General features: G+C 47.5%; 1 protein-coding gene across 1 annotated transcript in view; it reads left to right on the top strand.

Moving 5' to 3' along the window:
• The first annotated feature begins 8,734 nt into the window (after positions 1-8,734).
• Positions 8,735-19,114, top strand: part of ACVR2B (activin A receptor type 2B) — a 96,646-nt gene continuing 86,266 nt past the window's right edge. The window contains exon 1 of the mRNA XM_079302761.1: positions 8,735-9,213. Coding sequence (XP_079158887.1) covers positions 9,162-9,213 — 52 coding nt within the window. The 5' untranslated portion in view covers positions 8,735-9,161. The remainder of the gene's footprint in view (positions 9,214-19,114) is intronic.

Here is a 19,114-nt window from a genome sequence, read left to right as displayed (position 1 = left end):
TCATCTCCTGCTAATGGCAATAGAGGATTTGCCACAAAAACTTAATTATTTGTCTTCTCTGAGAGGGTTTTTTTTCCTGATTAAAGCCTTCCTGAGAGCAAGGCAGGAAGCACTCAGCCCCACCAGGCATTCTTATACCCTAACCACTGAAATCTGGGACAAAGGCCAATAATCTGGGACAAACTCTAAAAATACACCAAACACTCCAGGACATATTTTATTGGTCCTTCCACTCATGCCTTGAGTGTGTCAGGAGGCACAAGGCCACAGGTAGCAGTGGAAGTTAACCCTGCAGTGCAGTCCAGCTGGCTGCAGCAGGGATAGGGATGATTTTCTACAGCAAAGCCATTTCAAAGGGACATGGCACCTCTGTAAGAACTTCCCTGCTGTTAAATCTTAATTGCAACCAGTTTAAAAACCCCGAGTAGAGCTTTCTAAATAAAATACTGGAATTTGAAAGGTGTTCTTCTGCCAACTAAACACTTGGGGAGAGAGGAAGGGAGGGGAGCAGGAGAGATGACAGGTCTGGCTCCAGGCTGCTGTAGCCACCATATGTGCTTTGAAAGAATTGCATTGCACTTCCAGGTAAAACACCAACACCTGAACACAGTGTGGGCAAATAATTCCTATCCTCTTTTACAGGGGATGGTAACTCAGGCAGGAAAGGTTTAGGAGCAGTCCAATGGCTCTCCTCACTCTGCAGATTCAAAGGCTGTTGTATTCCCATGTTATTATATATATGTTGCATTTTCAGGCTCTCTTTCAGGTGCTGCAAAGCCCCAGAGGTTCTGCTGGCAGCCACCCAAAGGCACACAGCATCTCAGGCTGCCCTGACCTGGCCCAAACACTGGCCAAAAGCTCAGGGCAGGTTTCACACCTGGTCCTGTCAGCAATGTGGGCTGCTGTGCACAGCAAAGTGGAATGACCAGGGCAGCTCAGCAGCTCCCCATGTCTGCAGTGCCACATCATCCCAACTCTAGGGACATTTTCTCCAGCCCTCCTGCTTGTCCCTGTCACACAGAGGCTTTGTAGACAGCAAGAATGCAAGCCAAATGATCTGATGATGGACCTGCATTTATTTACCTTCAGCTTTTAATGGAAGGAGGACAGAATGCTTTATGGCCACAGAGCACGAGATTAATAGATTGCCATTACTGGAGGCTGTCAGTCAATAGGGTTGTCACCAAGAAGTGATTCCAGTATTACTACACCAATTTGGGAACACATTTTCCTGCCAGACAACCAGGCAGTCTTAAACAGAAGGAATTTTGCTGCTGTGGCACTTGGTAAACTGCTTGAATGGTCATGTACCTTCAGCTGGTAGAAATATTTCCTTCCACTGAATTTAACCTGCATTGACTTCAACTGACTGCAACACACACTCTTGCAAGTTAGAAATATTTACTTTTTTTATGAGCTACACCTCATCAATGCTGTTATTTGTATTTTACAGGGAATCTCAGGCAGAGAGCTTAAAAACAGGAGATGTCTGAAGTTTAGGATTGTAGTGGTTTTTTATAAATATACAAATACATATATATATACACAAATATATATGTATGTATGTGTGTGTATGTATATATGTATGTGTGTATATGTATATGTATATGTATATGTATATGTATATGTATATGTATATGTATATGTATATGTATATGTATATGTATATGTATATTTATATACTGTGCTTTGCCTGACTCCTGGTCACTGTCTTTGGAGCAGCCAGGCAGAGCTTTTCTACCTGAGGCTGAGGGAAGGCCCTCTGTGAGCTGTGAAAGCAGCACAGCCTGGTGTTCCAGGGGAATTTGAATGCTGGTTTCTCAATCCTAAAAGCCACAGTAGTGCTTGAGGGCATAAGACAAAGCTGGCAACCACAGTAGCCTTAAGGACAGTGCATCTCAATGGAGAAAATACCTGAAAGGAACCTCAAACATCAGGCAGTCCTTTGGCACTGTGACCTGGGTTAAAAAAGGATAGAAAATGCAGTCCTTTACCAATTAAACATGCACTGTCATTGCAGAATTAGTCATGTGGTGTCCATTATCCTCCTTGTCTGAGCACAGGAGCCTCCAACTCAGTTTGGATGTGCTTTGGTACCCAGCAAACTGGCATGACTAGGGGGTATGGATTAGAGCCTGGATTCTCCTTTTGGGGGGCAGGTAACACACCAATGGCACAGTCACTATCCAGCATCAGCTGCCCTCCAGAGCCTTCATGCAATTAAGTTCCCCACCCAAAAGGCCAGACAAGCTCCTGGATTTAAAGAGGAATAATTATACAACGACTGCTGGTTACAGTGGTAAAAATAATGAGCTATGCCTCAGAAGTCCTAACAAAACCCATGGATGAGTAAAATGACACTAAAGCTCCGACCTGAGCAAAGCTTTGGCACGTGGCTCTGATGGCAGCTGACATGTGCCAGGGGCTGGTATTTACACTCTAATCAAAATGCAGCTGAAAACCAAGGGAAAAGTTCAAATTCTGGGGGACAGCAAAACTGCTGGATTGTGGGCATTTCAGTAACAAATCCCTTTGCTCCGTATATTCCCTGCTAATTTGTCAACATCTGATGCCTTGCTCTAGTCTGGAGCTAAGAAAAGCTATCAAAAAATAAAGTTTAGGGCCCATTCTGTCTGCTGTATCACTTGCTATTTTTGCCAGCTGCACTGAAGCCAGACTGCAAAGGGCAAGTTTGTCCACATGGGTGGGCTTTTTTAGTGTGAAGCCCAAGGGCTCGTACAGACAGTAGCAAAGACTATCTGCATCCACGTCTGGAAGTTCAGGCTCTGATTTCAAGCTGCTTCAAATATAGAAATTCCAGCAAAGTTAATTGTGGCTGCATTATGGAGAGATGACAGCAGCAAGTCCTTAGAAAGTTGGGGAAGGTCTAAATCTGCCTCAGTCGTGTTTCCTTTGGAGTTAGACAAATCCACTGGGAGCAGAGGATATTACCAGGCTAATACTGGGTAAAAACCCTACTGGGAAATTGGGCCAGTGAGATTTGATTTTGTTGGCCACACAGCAACAGCATTTCTTGAATATAAAGACAAAGCTCTTTAGCAAAACCACCTTTTCTCACATGTTGAGAACATCACCCTGCTGTATCAACTGGTGTGTGCTTTTAAAAGCTTCCCAATTCTGTTCACAGCAGAGAACTTGCCTTACCTTTATATTAAGGAACAGCTCCATAGTGTGGGTTGGTTATTACCAGGAAGCACTTAATTACAATAAAATGTGTAGTGTAAGTGACAATTTATTTACTCAAGGTTATGAATATAAATTGATTTTTCTTACCCATGCATTTTGAAAGGGGGAGGCAGAGGCTGGGATCCCAGGAGTTTCTTCAGGCTGGGTGATTTTCTGCAAGTAGCTTTAGGGACCAATGTGGAAAGTGAAGCCTGTGAACCAGTTTGCTGCCTCAAGGCCACAGCACACAGTTCCCACCTGTTGCAAGTAATGTGGGTTTTGCTTAAGAAGTCTGGAAATGAATCCCTTTAATTGCACCAGAGCTCTGTAACCTGCAATGAACCAATGCTGAGCTGAAAAAGTAAATTGCCATTAGTGAACACTTGAAGAGATAATGCTGGGCCCTCTCCTACCAGTATTTTCCATGTTTTATAACACCTCTGTCAGTATAAATTTCCATTCACTGAAGAAATTAAACTTCACAAGAGTTACAATAGGGTTTTAAGATAAATGACATGTGAGCACTGCAGTTTTGTGCAGGCTTACATGATCCAAGTATCTTAATCACGTGCACGGTATCAAAATTCACAAATTTGACTTGTTACAGGAGTCACACGAGAAAGATTGAGTGTCATATGAGGCTGCAAAGCAGAAACCATCTCAGCTAAAATTTATTTTAGCATGGGAGAGTTTTTTAACTGTTAAGAATAATTATTTAAAAGCAGTCTGAGCCATGCAGCTCTAATGATAACTGAAAACAGAAAGCAGCTCTTGAAAACGCTGCTGGTGAGGGCACTTCTTGCAAGCACTGCCTGCTCTTAGCACTTGCTGCCTTTATTCACCAGTTTCTGAAATTCTTGGAAGGCTGATGAAGTTTTTAAGTGTCATCTTGCCAAAGCTGTAACATTATCTCCAGCGACAATATTCACTCCTGGGCTTTTGTGTTGCAAGTAGAGAAAACATTTTAGCTTTTCGGGTGGGTAAACACTTCCCTGCGAAACACGGCAAACAAGACGGGAGGAAATTTAATAAATGAAACTTCAGGGTATCATTTAGCCCCGGGCAAAAAAAAAAAAAAAAAAAAAAAAAAAAAAAAAAATCCAGCTTTGCCTGTGGAGAAAGGCCAGGCTGTGCCTGGGTGGCTTTAGGACAACATCCCAAGCAGCCTGAGCCTGTTTCCTCAAAAGCGATGACAGGCGCGTGATGAACGCGCGGCCGTCCCTGCCTGCACGCCCAGGTGCTGTGGAACTCGGCTTTTCATAGCACAGAGATTAAAAATAGCAGCAGAGCTGGCCAGGGAGGGCTCAGAGCCCCAGGGATCAGCCCAAGCCATCCTGTGTCACTCACCCCGCCTGCTCCAGGGCTGATGTTTTCTTGGGCTGAGCTGGATGTCTGGTTTTATAATCGTGGGGATGCTGGTCCAGTGAAACACTAGGTTGTGTTTTGTCACCCCACACATTTCTCTGTGTTTCAGCCACGAAATATTGACCCATTATTTGTCATTTTTCTGGAGGCTCCAAAAGCATCCTGAGCTGCTGCAGCCCACAGCCAGGACATTTACTTCTCCTTTGACAACTGTTTAGCATTCCCTTTCACATCTTGCCTGGCCTTCTCAGTGATTTTTGTCACAAGCAAGTGACAAGCATTTTGGTGGCAAATCAGTCCTCACTGTGTGCAGATTAAGAAGCAACAAACCCAAAGCCTACTTGTGTATTTCTGAATAAACAGTGATCACCCCTGACCCCTCTCTTTGACAGACATTTTATTTTCTGTTCTTGGTTTTACCAGCTGTGTGGCAGTATCTACATTGCTTTTTCTGTGCCATAGAACTAGCTCAGAACTAGATCTTTGTGGATCTATTTTTCCACACTCTTGGCTCTAGAAATTATTTTCTTGAGCCTTTTACACAGCTTTACTAATTGCACTGCTCTTCAGTGCATGTGTTAGCCATAACTTTTCCCATCAAGAGTATCATGTTTAAAGTCACAACCACTGTATTCCTGCCAATGTATTCCTCTTAACTTACAGGAAACCTATGAATGAGGAATGATACCATGAATGATACTATTAATCACTTTATTGCAACTGTAGCCAGGAATCCCATTCACTGAGACCTTGTTACGCAAGTGTTGTATGTATATAAAAACAGGCTCCAGCTTCAAAGTGCTTACAAGCCTTTGTAAAAGCCTCCTGAAGTTTTCTGTGAACTTGTTACTGTAAAAAGGAAAAAAAAATTACATATTTCTTCTCGGAACAAAATGCTTCTCAAACTTTTAGAAGAATGATTCATGTTTACTCTTATCTCTCTCCAGAGGAAAAAGAAAATGAGTTTTGGAATATTTTCAGCCTTAGTCCCCATCGACGAATTTGAGGGAGCTGACCTGCAATTCAGTGCTGTGCACAGCATCATCTGTGCCACATTCTCCAATGAGTCAGTGGCCTCACAGACCCAAAGCCTTGAGAATGACCCAGCTTCAGCATCTCCCCCTTTCTCTTTCTTCTCATTAAGATTCCTTTGGTGCTCCCTATAGCCATATTATTTAGTTAGAATTAAAATAAATTATGGGCAGCATTCAATTCCTGTAATCCTGGCAATGGAGAAAACCTTATTAACCCTGAAATGGCCTAAAAATGGATTTTGCTGAGGTGCCCTGGGGACCCTGGACAGTGTCACTGAGCCATTGCTCCTGCTGGATCTTGGGGTCAAGGGGCTGTTGGGGTGCAGGGGACTCCAGGACACGAGCAGGGAGCACACATTCCCACTGCCTGGAAGAGCTGGATTGTTTTATCTACAAGGACAAAATTTATTCCTGGCCCTGGTGAGGGCTGTGCTGCCCTCTCTGCTGGGAAGGCTAGAGAATTTTTCCAAGACAATGAGATGCCCTGTGCTACCCCGTCCTCCACCCCATCCTCCTCCACCCCATCCTCAGCACTGCCCTCCACCATTCCCTGACCCCAATCCCTCCCCCCAGCCACTCCCTGCCCTTAAAACCTCCCCAATCAGCCCCCTCTGCCACCCCCTGCCCCTGTTTGCTCTCCTTCCACTCCCTGCTCCCAAAGGCCCCCGGCATTCCCTGCCCCTTAACCCTCTGTCCTGCCATCCCCTGCCCCTAGACCTGCCCCCTGCAGCCTCCTGCTCCTAAACCTCACCACAGTTCCCTGTCCCTATCCACACACACCCTCTGCTTCCTCCTGGCCTGATCCACTTCAGCCCTAAACCTCACCCCCAGCCCCCTCCACACTTCCCTGCCCTATTTGCACTTCCTGCAACCCCTGACCCCAAACCCCCTAAGCCATCCCAGAACCTGCCCCATCCACACACACACACCTTCCATCACCCTCATCCCCTAAATCTTCCTCTCCTGATACTGGCCCTAAAACTGCTCCCCTACCCCTAAACCTCCCCTCCTCTCCCTGCTCCTAAATCTTCCCTCTTTCCCTAAACCTTGCCCCTGCAGCACTCTGTCCCCAAACCTGCCCCTATCTCCTCCTTGCCCTGTCGCAAAATCTTCTGCTCCCAAGCCTTCTGCCCCTAAATTTCTCCCACCAGATCACTCTACTATCCCCTGCCCTAATTTAATTTCCCACACCCCCTGCCCCATATTCTCTGTCACTCTCATGCCCCTAAGTCTGCCCCTATCCACACACACTCCCTGCCACCTTCTGACCCTAAATTTCCACCCCCAATCCCCTGGCCCTAAATCTCCACCTCCAACCTCTGGCCCTAAAACTGCTGTGATGCACACAGCCCCTCAGTCACCTTCTGCCCCTAAATTTCTACCTCCCACTGTTCCTAAACCTGCCCCTATCCACACATACCCTCTGCACACTTTTTCCCTAAACCTCTCCCTCCAGTTCCTGCCCCTACACACTCTCCCAAACCTCCCCCTGTCAGTGCCCTGCCCCTCTCCACACACCCCTCTGCCTCTTTATGTCCCTAAATCTGCACTCCCACCTTCTGCCCCAAACCTGCCCTTCTCCACACACACCCCTTTGCTCTTTATGCCGCTAAACAGTGCACTCTTACTCCCTGCCCCTAAATCTCTCCTCAGCAGCCCCCTGCCCCTAAACCTGTCCATATTCACTCTCATCTCTTATGTCCCTTATGTCCCTGAACCACTGTTTCACAGACCCCTGCCCCTAACCCTGTCCATATCCACACACACCCTCTGCATCCCCCTGCCCCTAACCCTGTCCATATCCACACACACCCTCTGCATCCCCCTGCCCCTAACACTGTCCATATCCACACACACCCTCTGCATCCCCCTGCCCATATCCACACACACCCTCTGCATCCCCCTGCCCATAACCCTGCCCATACCCACACACACCCTCTGCATCCCCCTGCCCCTAAACCTGCCCATATCCACACACACCCTCTGCATCCCCCTGCCCCTAACACTGTCCATATCCACACACACTCTGTGCATCCCCGTCCCTAACCCTGTCCATATCCACAAACCCTCTGCATCCCTCTGCCCCTAAACCTGTTCAATATGCACACACTCCCCCTGCCCCTAACCCTGCCCATATCCACACACACCCTCTGCATCCCCCTGCCCATATCCACACACACTCCGTGCATCCCCCTGCCCATAACCTTGTCCATATCCACACACACCCTCTGCACCCCCTGCCCCTAACCCTGTTCATACTCACACACACCCCCTGCCCCTAACCCTGCCGCTATCCACACACACCCCCTGCCCATAACCGCAGTCCCCCTGCCCCTAACCCCCCATACCCGCCCCCCCCGTCCCGTCCCCGGCTCCCCGCGGGCGCGGCCGTGACGGGCAGCGCCGCTCCCCACTCAGCGCCCGCGGAGCCCCCGCGCCGCACCGCCCCCTCCAGCCCCTTTGTATCCAACATCCGGGTTTCCCCGCTGGCTCCGCGCTGCCTTCTCCCTTTTTTTAGAAGCCATTTTGGACGCGGTTCAGTTTTTTTTTTTTTTTTTTTTAATTATTAAAAGAAAACCCCAAACAACAACAACAACAAAACCCCAAACCCCATCAAACCTCTTTTTCCCTTCCCCCTCCACCTTGTGTTTTTTTTTCTTTTTTTAAAATTTTCTTCTCCCGCCTCCCCATCCCGCACATGGCACCTCCCGCCGCGCCCCCGCCGCCCCGCGCAGCCCCGCGATGCCGCGGTCCCCCGCCGCCTCCTCCTCCTCCTCCTCTTCCTCCTCTTCCTCCAGCCCCCGCGGCCGCCCCGCGCCCCCTCCGCCGGCCCTTGCCTGCCGCTCCGCAGCCTCCCGGGATGCGGCTCCGCAAAAACCGCGCACGGTCCCTCTCCTGCCGCCGCCGCCCCGCTCGCTGCCGGCGCGGGGAGGAGGAGGAAGAGGAGGAGGAGGAGGAAGAGGGGGATGCGCGTGTGTGTGCGGGGGAGCGCGCAACGCGCGCGCGGCTGCGCGGGCATTGCGCGGGAACTGCGCGGGGGGGGGGGCGTGTGCGTGTGCGCGCTCGCCCCTCGCTGCTGGGGGAGCCGGAGGGGCTGGGTTGGGAGGAGGAGGAGGAGGAGGAGGGGGAAGGGGAAGAGGAGGAGGAGGAGGACGAGGAGGAGGAGGGGGAGTCGGTGTGTGGTGCACGCCGCGCTCCCAGCACAAAAGCCCAGGGAAAGAAACTCTTGGAAAGCTGGGAGCGAACGGTGGGGCCGGGCAGGAGCAGGTCGAACCGTCCGGGTCTGTTCGTCTCCACTGGATAAATTTTGCAACTGCGAAGGAATTAAATCCGATTTTCTTCTTATTGTTTTTTGTTTGTTTTTTATTTTTTAATTTTTTTTTCTTTTCCCACCCCCTACCCCCAGGATTTTTTTCTTCTTTTTTTCTTTTTGAGAGCGAGAGGGAAGGCAGAGCCGCGCTTCTTCTCCCCCCTCTTTTCACGCGCTCGATCTTTTTATTTTTATTTTTCTTTCCCTTGGGGTAGAGGTGCACGCCAGGAAAAAAAAAAAAAAAAAAAAAAAAAAAGTAAAGGACTATGTTTGCTTCGTGGCTGACTTTCGCCGTGCTCTGGGGAACTTTCTGTGCAGGTAAGAGCCTTTCGGCGTGTTTACCTCCCGCTCGGGCTCTCGGTCGTGTCTCCAAATGCAGAATTGAATGGGCCGTGCGGTTATTTGCAGCCACCCTCCAGCACCTCCGAAGCAGAGCAGAGCACCCGAGCTGGGGAATCCCCCCACCGCTGCATCGGCTTCATTTCCTTTATTATTATTATTATTTTCTTTTCACTCCCTCGCCCTCTCTCTCCGTTTTCTCCCTGCTCTCAGGACGAGTCTTCCCGTGCTGCTTTTTGTTCCCTCCAGGCAGCCTGTGGGAATTCATGGCAATGTAAACACGGCGCGATCTCGAGGAAACTTTGCAAAAATGGGCATTTACTTCTGGGCGGGGGGCGTGGGGGAGAAGCCGAGGAGGTTGCGGAGGAGGAGGGGGGACAAGCCGGGAGCAGCGGGAGCAGAGCTGGGCTCGCTCCGGAATGGTGCGGGCTCTCCCAGGTAGTGGCCATGTGTGCGCTCCGCTCCTGCCGGGCTGCGGTTGTGTAACTCGGGGGGATCTGGGGGACCCCCCTTCCGCCCCAAAGGGACCCCCATCAGCCCCCCGGGACTCCGCGGGCCCATAGGGATTAGCAAGGAACGATCCTCTTGGGGCTGGCTGATCCGCGGGGAGCCGGGAGAAAGTTGGGAAAAAGGGTGTGTGTGCGGCAGGGGGTGCCTGGGGAGCATCCCTCCGGAGGAGGCTGCTGCGGCGGAGGAGAGTGTTTATTTTGTAGTCTCTTCATCCCACTTATGGGCTACAAACTTCATCTGCAACCTGCGGGGTGCGCGTCGTGCCGAGGGACGCGGGTGGAAGTTCGCCCAAAGCCCGGGCACGGCCGGAGGAGCTGGAGGGGCACCCGGGGAGTCGGGGAGGGGTCTCCATGGGCTGCCCCATCCGGGAAGAGTCAGACCCTCCGGGCTGCCCCCAGCCCTGAAAACACGGGCACGCTGGAAATCCCTGCGCTCCCCACTTTCCCTCCTTGTTTTAATTATTGTTTATATTATTGTTATTATTTTCCCCATTTTTTTTTTTTTTTATCATCGCTGCATTTTCCTCAGGAAAAAGCGGTGCGGCAGCAATTTTGCCTCCTCCCCTCTTGCCTGGTCACCACGACCCTCGCGGGGCTGAGCCCGCAGCCCCCCGCCCCGGCACTGGGCAGGGACTTGTTCCGTCCCCTCCATCTGCGGGCCGGGGGGTCGCGGGAGCGCTGCGGGGCCGAGGGGGCTCTTTGTGCCCGGGGCTTCCCGGGGGCAGCGATGCTGCAGCCGTGCCCGCTCCGCGATGGGCAGCGGGGGGATCCCGGCGGCTTTGCCATCACCCACGGCACGGGTGGGGGCCGGGGCGTTCCCCGCGTGTCCGTGCCCGTGTCCGTGTCCCCCGGCCCGGGAAGGCGCTGCCCGGCGGGGGGAGCCGGCCCCGGGGCGCTCCTGCAGCCGGGCTTCCTTTGTTCCGAGTGCCCATTAAATATGCGCTGCCACCGCCTGCCTCTGCCATTACCCGCGGTGCCAGCGCTTCATTATTTTTTAAGTCACACCGAAAGTGCGTGCGATTGGCAATAAAAGGGGAGCGGACAATAAAAATGAAAAAAAAATTAATAAATTACTGTCTTAGCGAGCAAAGCCAGCTCCGGCTTTTTTTTATCAGATGGCTGGGACACTTGTACGCAGCTTTGTTTCCATGTGTGGGGAAGGGGGGTGTGCGGGGTTGTATTTACATAGCAGTGCTGAGGAGAGCAGGTATTTTGGAAGGAGCAGGGGGGGTGTGGGGGGCAGTGTGTGTGCCAGCAGCATTCCTGGTGCTCGCCGTTGCTATCATCACAACAGCTCTCCTGGCTGGAAAATTCTATTATGTGCATAAAGGAGATTTATGGTCAATGTATTTTCTTTCCATATATCTTGGAATCCTTTTATCTCGGGTGATTCAATAAAAGAGATGGCTTCCGGATTTTTTTTTTTTTTTTTTTTTTTTTTTTGTTTTGTTTTGGGTATGGTGTTGGGTTTTTGTTTGGTTTGGTTTTGGTATTTAACCTGATCCTATGGTTCTGTGCACAGAGTGACTGAAATCTAAGTTGAAGGAAAAAAAGCAATTGCTTTTTAAAAAAAAGCACCCTGAAAGCTTCTTAAATGTATCATGTTATGAAAAAGATAATCTGACAGGGCATACCTATGCTGAATTTTTCCTCCTCCCCTGAAAATACAATAAAGAAACCCCAGAAAATGAATATAATTCTGTTTATTTGGAAAGGTCCTCTTGAATCACTAAATCAGTGCATTAGCCATTCTGTAAATCCCTCCCTCTCTTTTAAAGCCTTTCTGCCTTTCTTGTGATATTTATGAGTATTTATCAACGTGATCTTCATTGTCCAGTTTTTCCTAAAGCTGTTCAGTAAAAAAAACCAAAAAACAAAAAAAACCCCAAACAAACAAAAACCAAACCCCAACAAATAAAAGAAAGGAAAACAGGCTGAGATACCCAAAGTTGGAATGTGTTGCTGGGATTCAGAGCACTGGGCTCTGCTCAAAGTCTGTCTTTTGTGTGTGTGCATGTTAGGGCTCTGTGAAAGTGGTGGGCTTTTCGAAAATTGCTTGACCTCCATTGTTGATGTTTCTCATCTCTACCTTGGCTGGCTGTAACAAAGCAAGCACGGGCTGCTGTTCTTTAAAAAAAAAAATAAAAATCTGTTATGCTTAATTTTTTTGGAATACTGAGGATTCATTGAGGAAAACATTATGTTTATTTTTAGCCTTTTGTTTGCAAATTCTCTGCAGCCCAAATGTTCAGAAATCATGTTTTAATCTATGAGCTTGAGAAAATACAGAAGGTGTAAAAGGATTTGTCTTGCAGAATGCATTGCTAACATGTTTTCCAAGCCATTACATTACTTTTATTTCGGTGCAAGTTTAAGTAATGCCATGCAGCAATGAACTGTGCTGCAAATGGTTCTGGTCTCCTCTTTCACTGTCTTGTATTTATCCTCTTGTGCTTGAGAAAGGGAATAAAACTGGCTTCATTAGCTTGCTAATTAAACACAATGAAGTACGTGGCCCAAGGTTAATGGCAATGGCCTTTAAAAACACAAAACTCTTGAACAGGTGTTTAGGATATATATATATATATATATTTTAATCTGCTATCAAATCTAGATAATTATACCACCGAGATAACCACTGTCAGGGTTCTGTGGAGAAGAAAATGCTGTGTTAGAGATGCCAGTGATCAGTGTATTATTTTTAGTGGCATTATTTATAAACACCTCTGCAGGTTCAGCACAACCTGTGGTTTAGTCGCTCCCCCCTTCTCCCCCTTCCCATTTCAAAGCATCTCCTGCATCATCTCTTAAAAATCCCTGGAGCAGAGTGAGGGTCTAACCTGAGCTTGGGGAGCTCACCAAAGTATTTACACGCCGAAATTTCTGCCCTTGCTGGTGCCTTTGAGCAGCCCGTGCAGGCTCCTGCTGGCTGGCTGTGATGGGAGAAGCAGGGGGTTGGAGCAGAGGGCTCGCAGTGCCCGTGCTGGAGCTGCCACCAGCCCCTTGTCCACCCTGCTGCCATCAGCTCAAACACTCTTGTCAGGCTGTTTTGTGCTCCGTGTGACGCAACAGTTGTGGACCTCCCCTGCTGACACTGAATAGATGGTAGAGTAAAAAGAAGCAGGCCAGCCTCACTGTTTTTTCCTCCCCCACCCCGCCTTTTTTTTTTTTTCTTTTCTTTTCTATGTTGTTGTTGTTTTTGTTCTCTATCCCTCCCACCATTTTCCCCCTTCCCCAGGCACACACACCTTGCTTGGCAGATCAGCCTGAGAGGCTTCTCCAGCTCTGGGGAGCAGCAGCAGGGCACAGGTTGAGGTGCAAGAGGGCATCTTTTGAAATGTTGGTAATGGGATGATGGGACCAGCTCAGGAATCCTGCTGCTGTGCTTTGCATCGTGCCTGTCCATGGGGTGGCTCCTCATGCAGAAGTGTTGCAGGAACCAAGGGATGCTTGTCTTTATTTATCAAGGGTGAAGGAGGTGGGTGGCAGAGATTTTTTGAGGCTGGGCATCTGTCAGGGATGTGTTTCTGTGCTCTGCCCAAAGGCAAAGTTTCCTGTTCCTAGAAAGCCGTGACACCTTTAAAATAAAATAAATATAAGTCAGTTACTCCCTATTTGGGGCCTTGTAGCAGAAGGTGATTTGGCTGTCATGTTCCAAGACCTGCTTTTAGAAACATTTCTAAAATTTAGTGATAAAAGTAGTTGACCTTGTGGTGCTGCACTAGAATAGTGAGAATTTAATGGGATTTTAGGAGCACAGGATCTTTCAAGCCCCATGAAATGTAACACCTTTCTATCAAGAACACTGAGGACAGAGATCTAAAAGTTGTGAAAGTGATTTTAATAACCCTCTGCTTCTGGCTCTGCAGAGCCCAGGCAAGGAGAAACCCCAATGCTCCTTGTGGGACTTGCAGCCTTTGCCTGGAAATCCGTGTGTCCAGCCCTGCCACTGGCACTGGAGAAGTGTGGCTGTAATTTGGGAAGGGGAGAGAACCCACAGTTCAGTGATGATCTGGACCCACATGAAAGCCCTGATGGGGTCTCACCCTCCAACAACTGCAGAAGTGCTGGGGAAGTCAGGGTTGATCCATGCCTGGTGCAGAGTTGGCATTTTCTTGCTGCTGGGTTGGAGGGGTGGTGTCACAGGGCAGGTGGCTGAGTTTGCCAGGTGCCTGGGTGTGCAGTGAGATGTGCTCTGAGATGTGCAGTGAGGTGTGCTCTGATGTGCTCTGAGATGTGCAGTGAGGTGCTGTGCCTTGGCACCACAGCAGCACCAGGGCTCCAGCACTCTCCCTGCAACAAAACGTTGTGGGAACTTGGGAAATGGGAACTGCAGAGTGTAATCTCTGCTTTAAAGAGGTGTTGTCTTTCTCTTTTATCCCTCCTTGGCCTTTGATTTTAAAGCTAGCAGGGGAGTGTGATTTTCCTGCCTGGCCAATAGCACTGCCTGGATCTGAATTATTCAGTGTAGCACTTGGCATTCTGCACCCTGTTCCCACTTAAGCTCTTTTTCGCCTGTTCCTTCATGTGGAGATTTTCACATCAGTGAAATTGGATGTGTTTAAGAGAGGTGTTTGTGGCCAAAGTATTCACCAGTATAAGCTCTGCTCTTCCCCTTCCCTTTCCCCTCCATTAACCATTGAGGATCAGCTAATGTCTAATCTCTTCTCTTCATTATTACTTCATTCTGAAATAATTTCGTATCTCATTAGTCATTTGTTCCTTTAAGGTATATTAGAAAAATATACATCACTCCCCCCTAGTCTTCTTTGTAAGGTTTCTTGGAGCCACTGAAGTCAGAGGGGCAAAGAAGTAAATTAAAGATGAAATTGCTGTGTTCTGCAGACCCAGCACATTTTATGCTTAGATTTGAATATAACTCTTGGTCTTTTTCACCAGTTTAATGTTCTTTTTTCTCTGTCATCTTCCTCCTTTGCTACACTATAGCTGCAATTCAAACTAAAAGTTAAGAGCATCAATTTTCAGTGTACACTGTAAAATAATAATATGCTTCCATCCAGCATACAAGTGCTTCTTATATTTTGCCAGTATTTGAGTCTTTTACTCTGATTAAGTTATTGCATGTGGCATTGATCCATCATGCTGCTTAAGAAAAAAAAATCTGTTGCTGGTGTCTAGGTGCCTCAGAAAAATACAGCTCCTCTTTTTGCAAAGTGCTGTTGGTGTAGAGAGAAGGTCCCTGCCCCAAAAATCCTGAGCAGAGGGGCCAAGAGGGAGAAAATTTGTCTGCAGGTGCTCCCTGCTGCCTCATGAAGTGGCTCAGCCAAGGTCACACTGAATATTTTGTACCTGTACTGAATGATCTGCCTGAAGAAATGTTTCTGTAAGGGGTAAAATCAGACTTCAACCTGAGTGTCCTCTGTCGACTTTATGTGATTTTTGAATTTCTTTTCTTCTGATGGCTGTGCTGGAGGTGCTTGGTGCATTTTACCCTTGGAAAGATCCTTTTCTCTTAGGCTGGGCTGCCTGCAAGCAGGGACCAGCTCACACATACAGGTGTGCAAAAAGCAATCCAGAGGAAGGAGCAGCCTGTTTGTGCCTGGCTGGAGGAGGATGTGAATGACCTGTTTCTCATCAATAATTCCACAATTTCCACCTTGGTGTGTCGTTTCACCACAGATTCTGTTTCTGACTTTGGGGGAGTCCTGCTGAGAGGATTCACAGTCCTGGCTGCAGAGCAGGATGCAGCCTGGGCCTGGAGCACAATTTTTTGTCCTCATGATGGATTTGGGGTATGTTAAGGAGCTGAAATAAACTTTTGAAAATGTTTTATGGAAGTGAAACCTGTATATCTGTATGTTTAATCTGGGAACATAACAAAAATTTGCCATTTATTCCTGGTGGAAGTGACTTCTCTGAGATCTTGGAAGTCAGTAGCAAGGCAAGGGCATTGCCCCCCATTCCTGAGTCCATGGTTGGTTCTCTGACCTCTGCATCATCCCTTTTTGTTCACCTGGAATGAAATTTGCTGGAAAAAATAGAATGTTCTGATGATTTTATTAAACCAGAGGTGTGATTTCTTTTTCTCCTGTCTCAGTCTCATAGCAATGTATAGTGTATGAGTGGTTCCTCTTTGCATAAAGAGAATAAAGCACATGAGAAGATGCAGTGCTTTACAATCTGAGCTCCATTAATTTTCACTGAAATGGATACTCATGCAAATTTAGAAGTGGATTTTGAACTGGACACTTTCTGTCGAATATGTATCTTTTTGTAACAAAGGGAGAAGAAAAAGGTGCTCCTGGGAGCAGAGGGGGTGAGCTAATCCTCCTGCAGTAAAGCTGGAAATGGAATGTATTGCTGTCAGTTTTATAGAGAAATAAACAAAACCTGGGGGAAATGAGTGTGTCTGGCACTTCCCAGACCTACCCCAAATCCCAGACCTGCACCAAACTAGTCCCAAATCACAGCAGCAAAAATTGTCATTTAAAAAATTCCAGAGTAGCTAACACTGTAGGGTCTTAGGTGCTGTGACTGCCTCTGCCTTTTTAAAAAAATTATTTGTCTTATTTAAAGCTTTTTCCCATTATAGAACTTGTTTTCCTAATGGTAGCAGAACTTGAAATTTTCTGTGTGGTGCCAGTAGTGCTAATGTAATGCTTCTTCCTAATTTATTTCTCTAAGGTGTGAGATGATAAGCCTTTGAGTGGATGAGAGGGATAAAGTTAGCTGCATTTGTGCCTGATCTATCAAGTGGTCAATCTAGGTCACTAACTGTTCTTTTCTTCGACATTTAGCTATTTAAAAATGCCTTGTGTAATGGGTGCAACTTCTAAAATTCAGCTTTTAGGAATATTTTGCTTATGCATAATTTACCTCTGCTGACTGCTTTGAATTCCTGGGGAGGGAGGAATGTGACCATGGGTCTGAAGTGAAGAAAGGTTAAAGCAAAACTTGTCTCCTTTTTGTGACTTTTTAAAAGTATTTCAGAAAATGAGAATATTTCAGAGTTTTTAAGCCCTTTTAGTGCTGTTCTTATATTTTGCAGTCTCTGGATTTCCTCTGAGGGCTGTTCTGCAGCTTGGCTGAGTTGTCTACAAACCCCCCCCCCCCCTCCAGTTGCTCCTGATTCTTTCTTCTCCTGGGAAAAGAGGGCATTTGAGCTTTGCACTGCTGATGTCCAGGCCTTTCTCTGAGGCAGCAAGCTGAGCTTTACAATGGGAAAGTTGTGAGGAGGCTTTGCACTGGTCTTGGAAGAAAAGAAAGCCAGTGAGCTGTGTAGGTGCTCAAATGTGAGAAGGCATTGACTTTGCTGCAGACCTGTGATTGCATGGATTTGCAGGAGTCCCTGAACTCAGCAGAGAGAAACTGCAGTTGGCTTGGGATGCTCAGCAAAGTGCAGATTTGTGGTTATCCTGCTGGTAGCTTTGTCCTCACTCTTGGGACAGCCAAGCCATGGCAATGTGACCTTCAGGCTCCCAGCTCTCTTCTTTCTCCAAGTCTTAATGTTTTGGGATTTTTTTCCTTCAGTATGGCAACAGGAACAGTGGGATTTGTATGGCTGGTTTAGTTCCTGAGAGTAATTAATGGGTCAAGAATGCTAATTTTCCTGTATATCTGCAGGCTGAGAAATTCAGTTGTCCTTGGTTTTTTGTGGCTAGAGTATTCAGTTACAACCCAGCAGCAGCTATTGGGTGCACAAAAGTTTGAACTCATAATCCCTTGCTTTCACATGCACTCACAGCTTATCAGGCACTTTTGTTTTATAGAAAAGATTCTGTTTAAGCACATTCTTACACCTGGAGTAAAGCATTTTTCCAAATATATACTGCAGTTGTGCTGGAAAACACTCACCTGGTTGGCTCCTAAAATTGAGTTTTTGTGGTGGGCAATGGGCACTGGTGCTGACACACCTGGAACAGCTCCTTGCTATGAAATTCCTTTTAATGTAAGAAGCCTGGGATACAGATAAAGCTTAGCACAACCTGAAGCAGGATGGGGCATTTTGATGCTTGGTGCTGCCTTGAAGGGATGGATGCCTGCTGGAACTGAGTGCTCAGGTCTGGTGAGGATTCTGGAGCTGTGGCATCACCAGCTCTGCATGGAGCCTCAGGTGGGGGTGCTCTCATGGGGTGTGCCCTGCCACTGAGCTGTCTCATTGTTATGCCTTGCTCCTGGGCTTCCTTTGAAATATTTCAAAGGCTGAAGTTTAGAAAAGAAAAAACCTGAACCAAAACACAAACCCCAACTTCCTTATCCCAAAAAGCAAACCTCAGAGAAACCCAAAAATTCCAACAACCCAACAGAAAAAGCCAACAACCCAACAGAAAAAGCCAACAACCCAAAACTCATGGAGATGGATGTTTTGACCTGATTCCTGTTGTTTTACTGTCATAGGCTTTTCCTCAGGCTCCTGGAGCATCTTTGTAGAGTGACATAATGAAGCTGGGCCCTGTGGAAGGGCTCAGCAATAGCAGGAAATTCCTGTGTAGGTGTTAATCACCTTTTACAGTGTTTGAAACAACATGCTGGCACTCCAGTCCCCATTTCCAGGCTTTTTTGGGTGTGTGATGGAGACCAGCAATGCCTGGTGGAGCCTTCTGATGAGCACCCTGGCTGTCCCTGGGGTTTCCTCTCATGGGTACAGCCTGGTGGCACAAAGCTCATCCAGTTTGAATTTTGCTGGATGTAAAAAAGAAGAAAAGGAAAGGAAAAAAAAACCCATTCACTGAATGTGCAGTCCCTGGGGCTGTTGTCTCCTGATGCCCTGACATTCTGCCTGTTCATACTGGCTGGAGATTGGCTGCATGTGCCCGTTCCTGGAGGGTATTTTAACATTTATATTGTGCCTTAGATAAGTATGGAATCTTTTACAGCTAATTTTTATTGCCAGAGAAAGTTTCCTCTAGATACATATCTTCTGTTATCATCTAATGGGACACAGTTAGTGTTGCTAAAAGCAAGCATGAGAAACTTTTTTCTTTCTTAATTGGAAATAGAATTTCCTTTCCCATGCAATCGTGCAGGGATCAACTATTTATTATGTAGCAGCTAAGAGAAGACCTCCAAGGTAACTGTGAGCCTCAGAGGTAAATGAGATGCAAGTGTATCTGGCTGGGTAATTGTGTCTGTAGGCTCCTTCTCAATGAATCCCTGGTGAAAGAAGAGACCCTGGGTGAGGACGTGCCCTTCTCCTGCACCCAGAGTGGCCCCATTGACATCCCTGTTGCTTTCTGTGCATGGAAATGATTCTGAAGGAGCCAACATGCTCAGCTTTGAAGTGTGGCACAACAAAATAAAATTGGCTAAAAATAGGTCTGAATGTGAAAGGCAAAAAGTGGGAGAGGGGGGAGCCAAGAGTCGTTTTACAGGCATTGTTGATAGAATTTCAGGGTCCCAAGAAGGGAAGA

This window comes from Erithacus rubecula (genome assembly GCF_903797595.1).
Source record: "Erithacus rubecula genome assembly, chromosome: 3".
NCBI classification, from domain to species: Eukaryota; Metazoa; Chordata; class Aves; order Passeriformes; family Muscicapidae; genus Erithacus; species Erithacus rubecula.
Note: the sequence above shows the minus strand (reverse complement) of the source record. Positions and strands in the feature narration are given on the sequence as shown.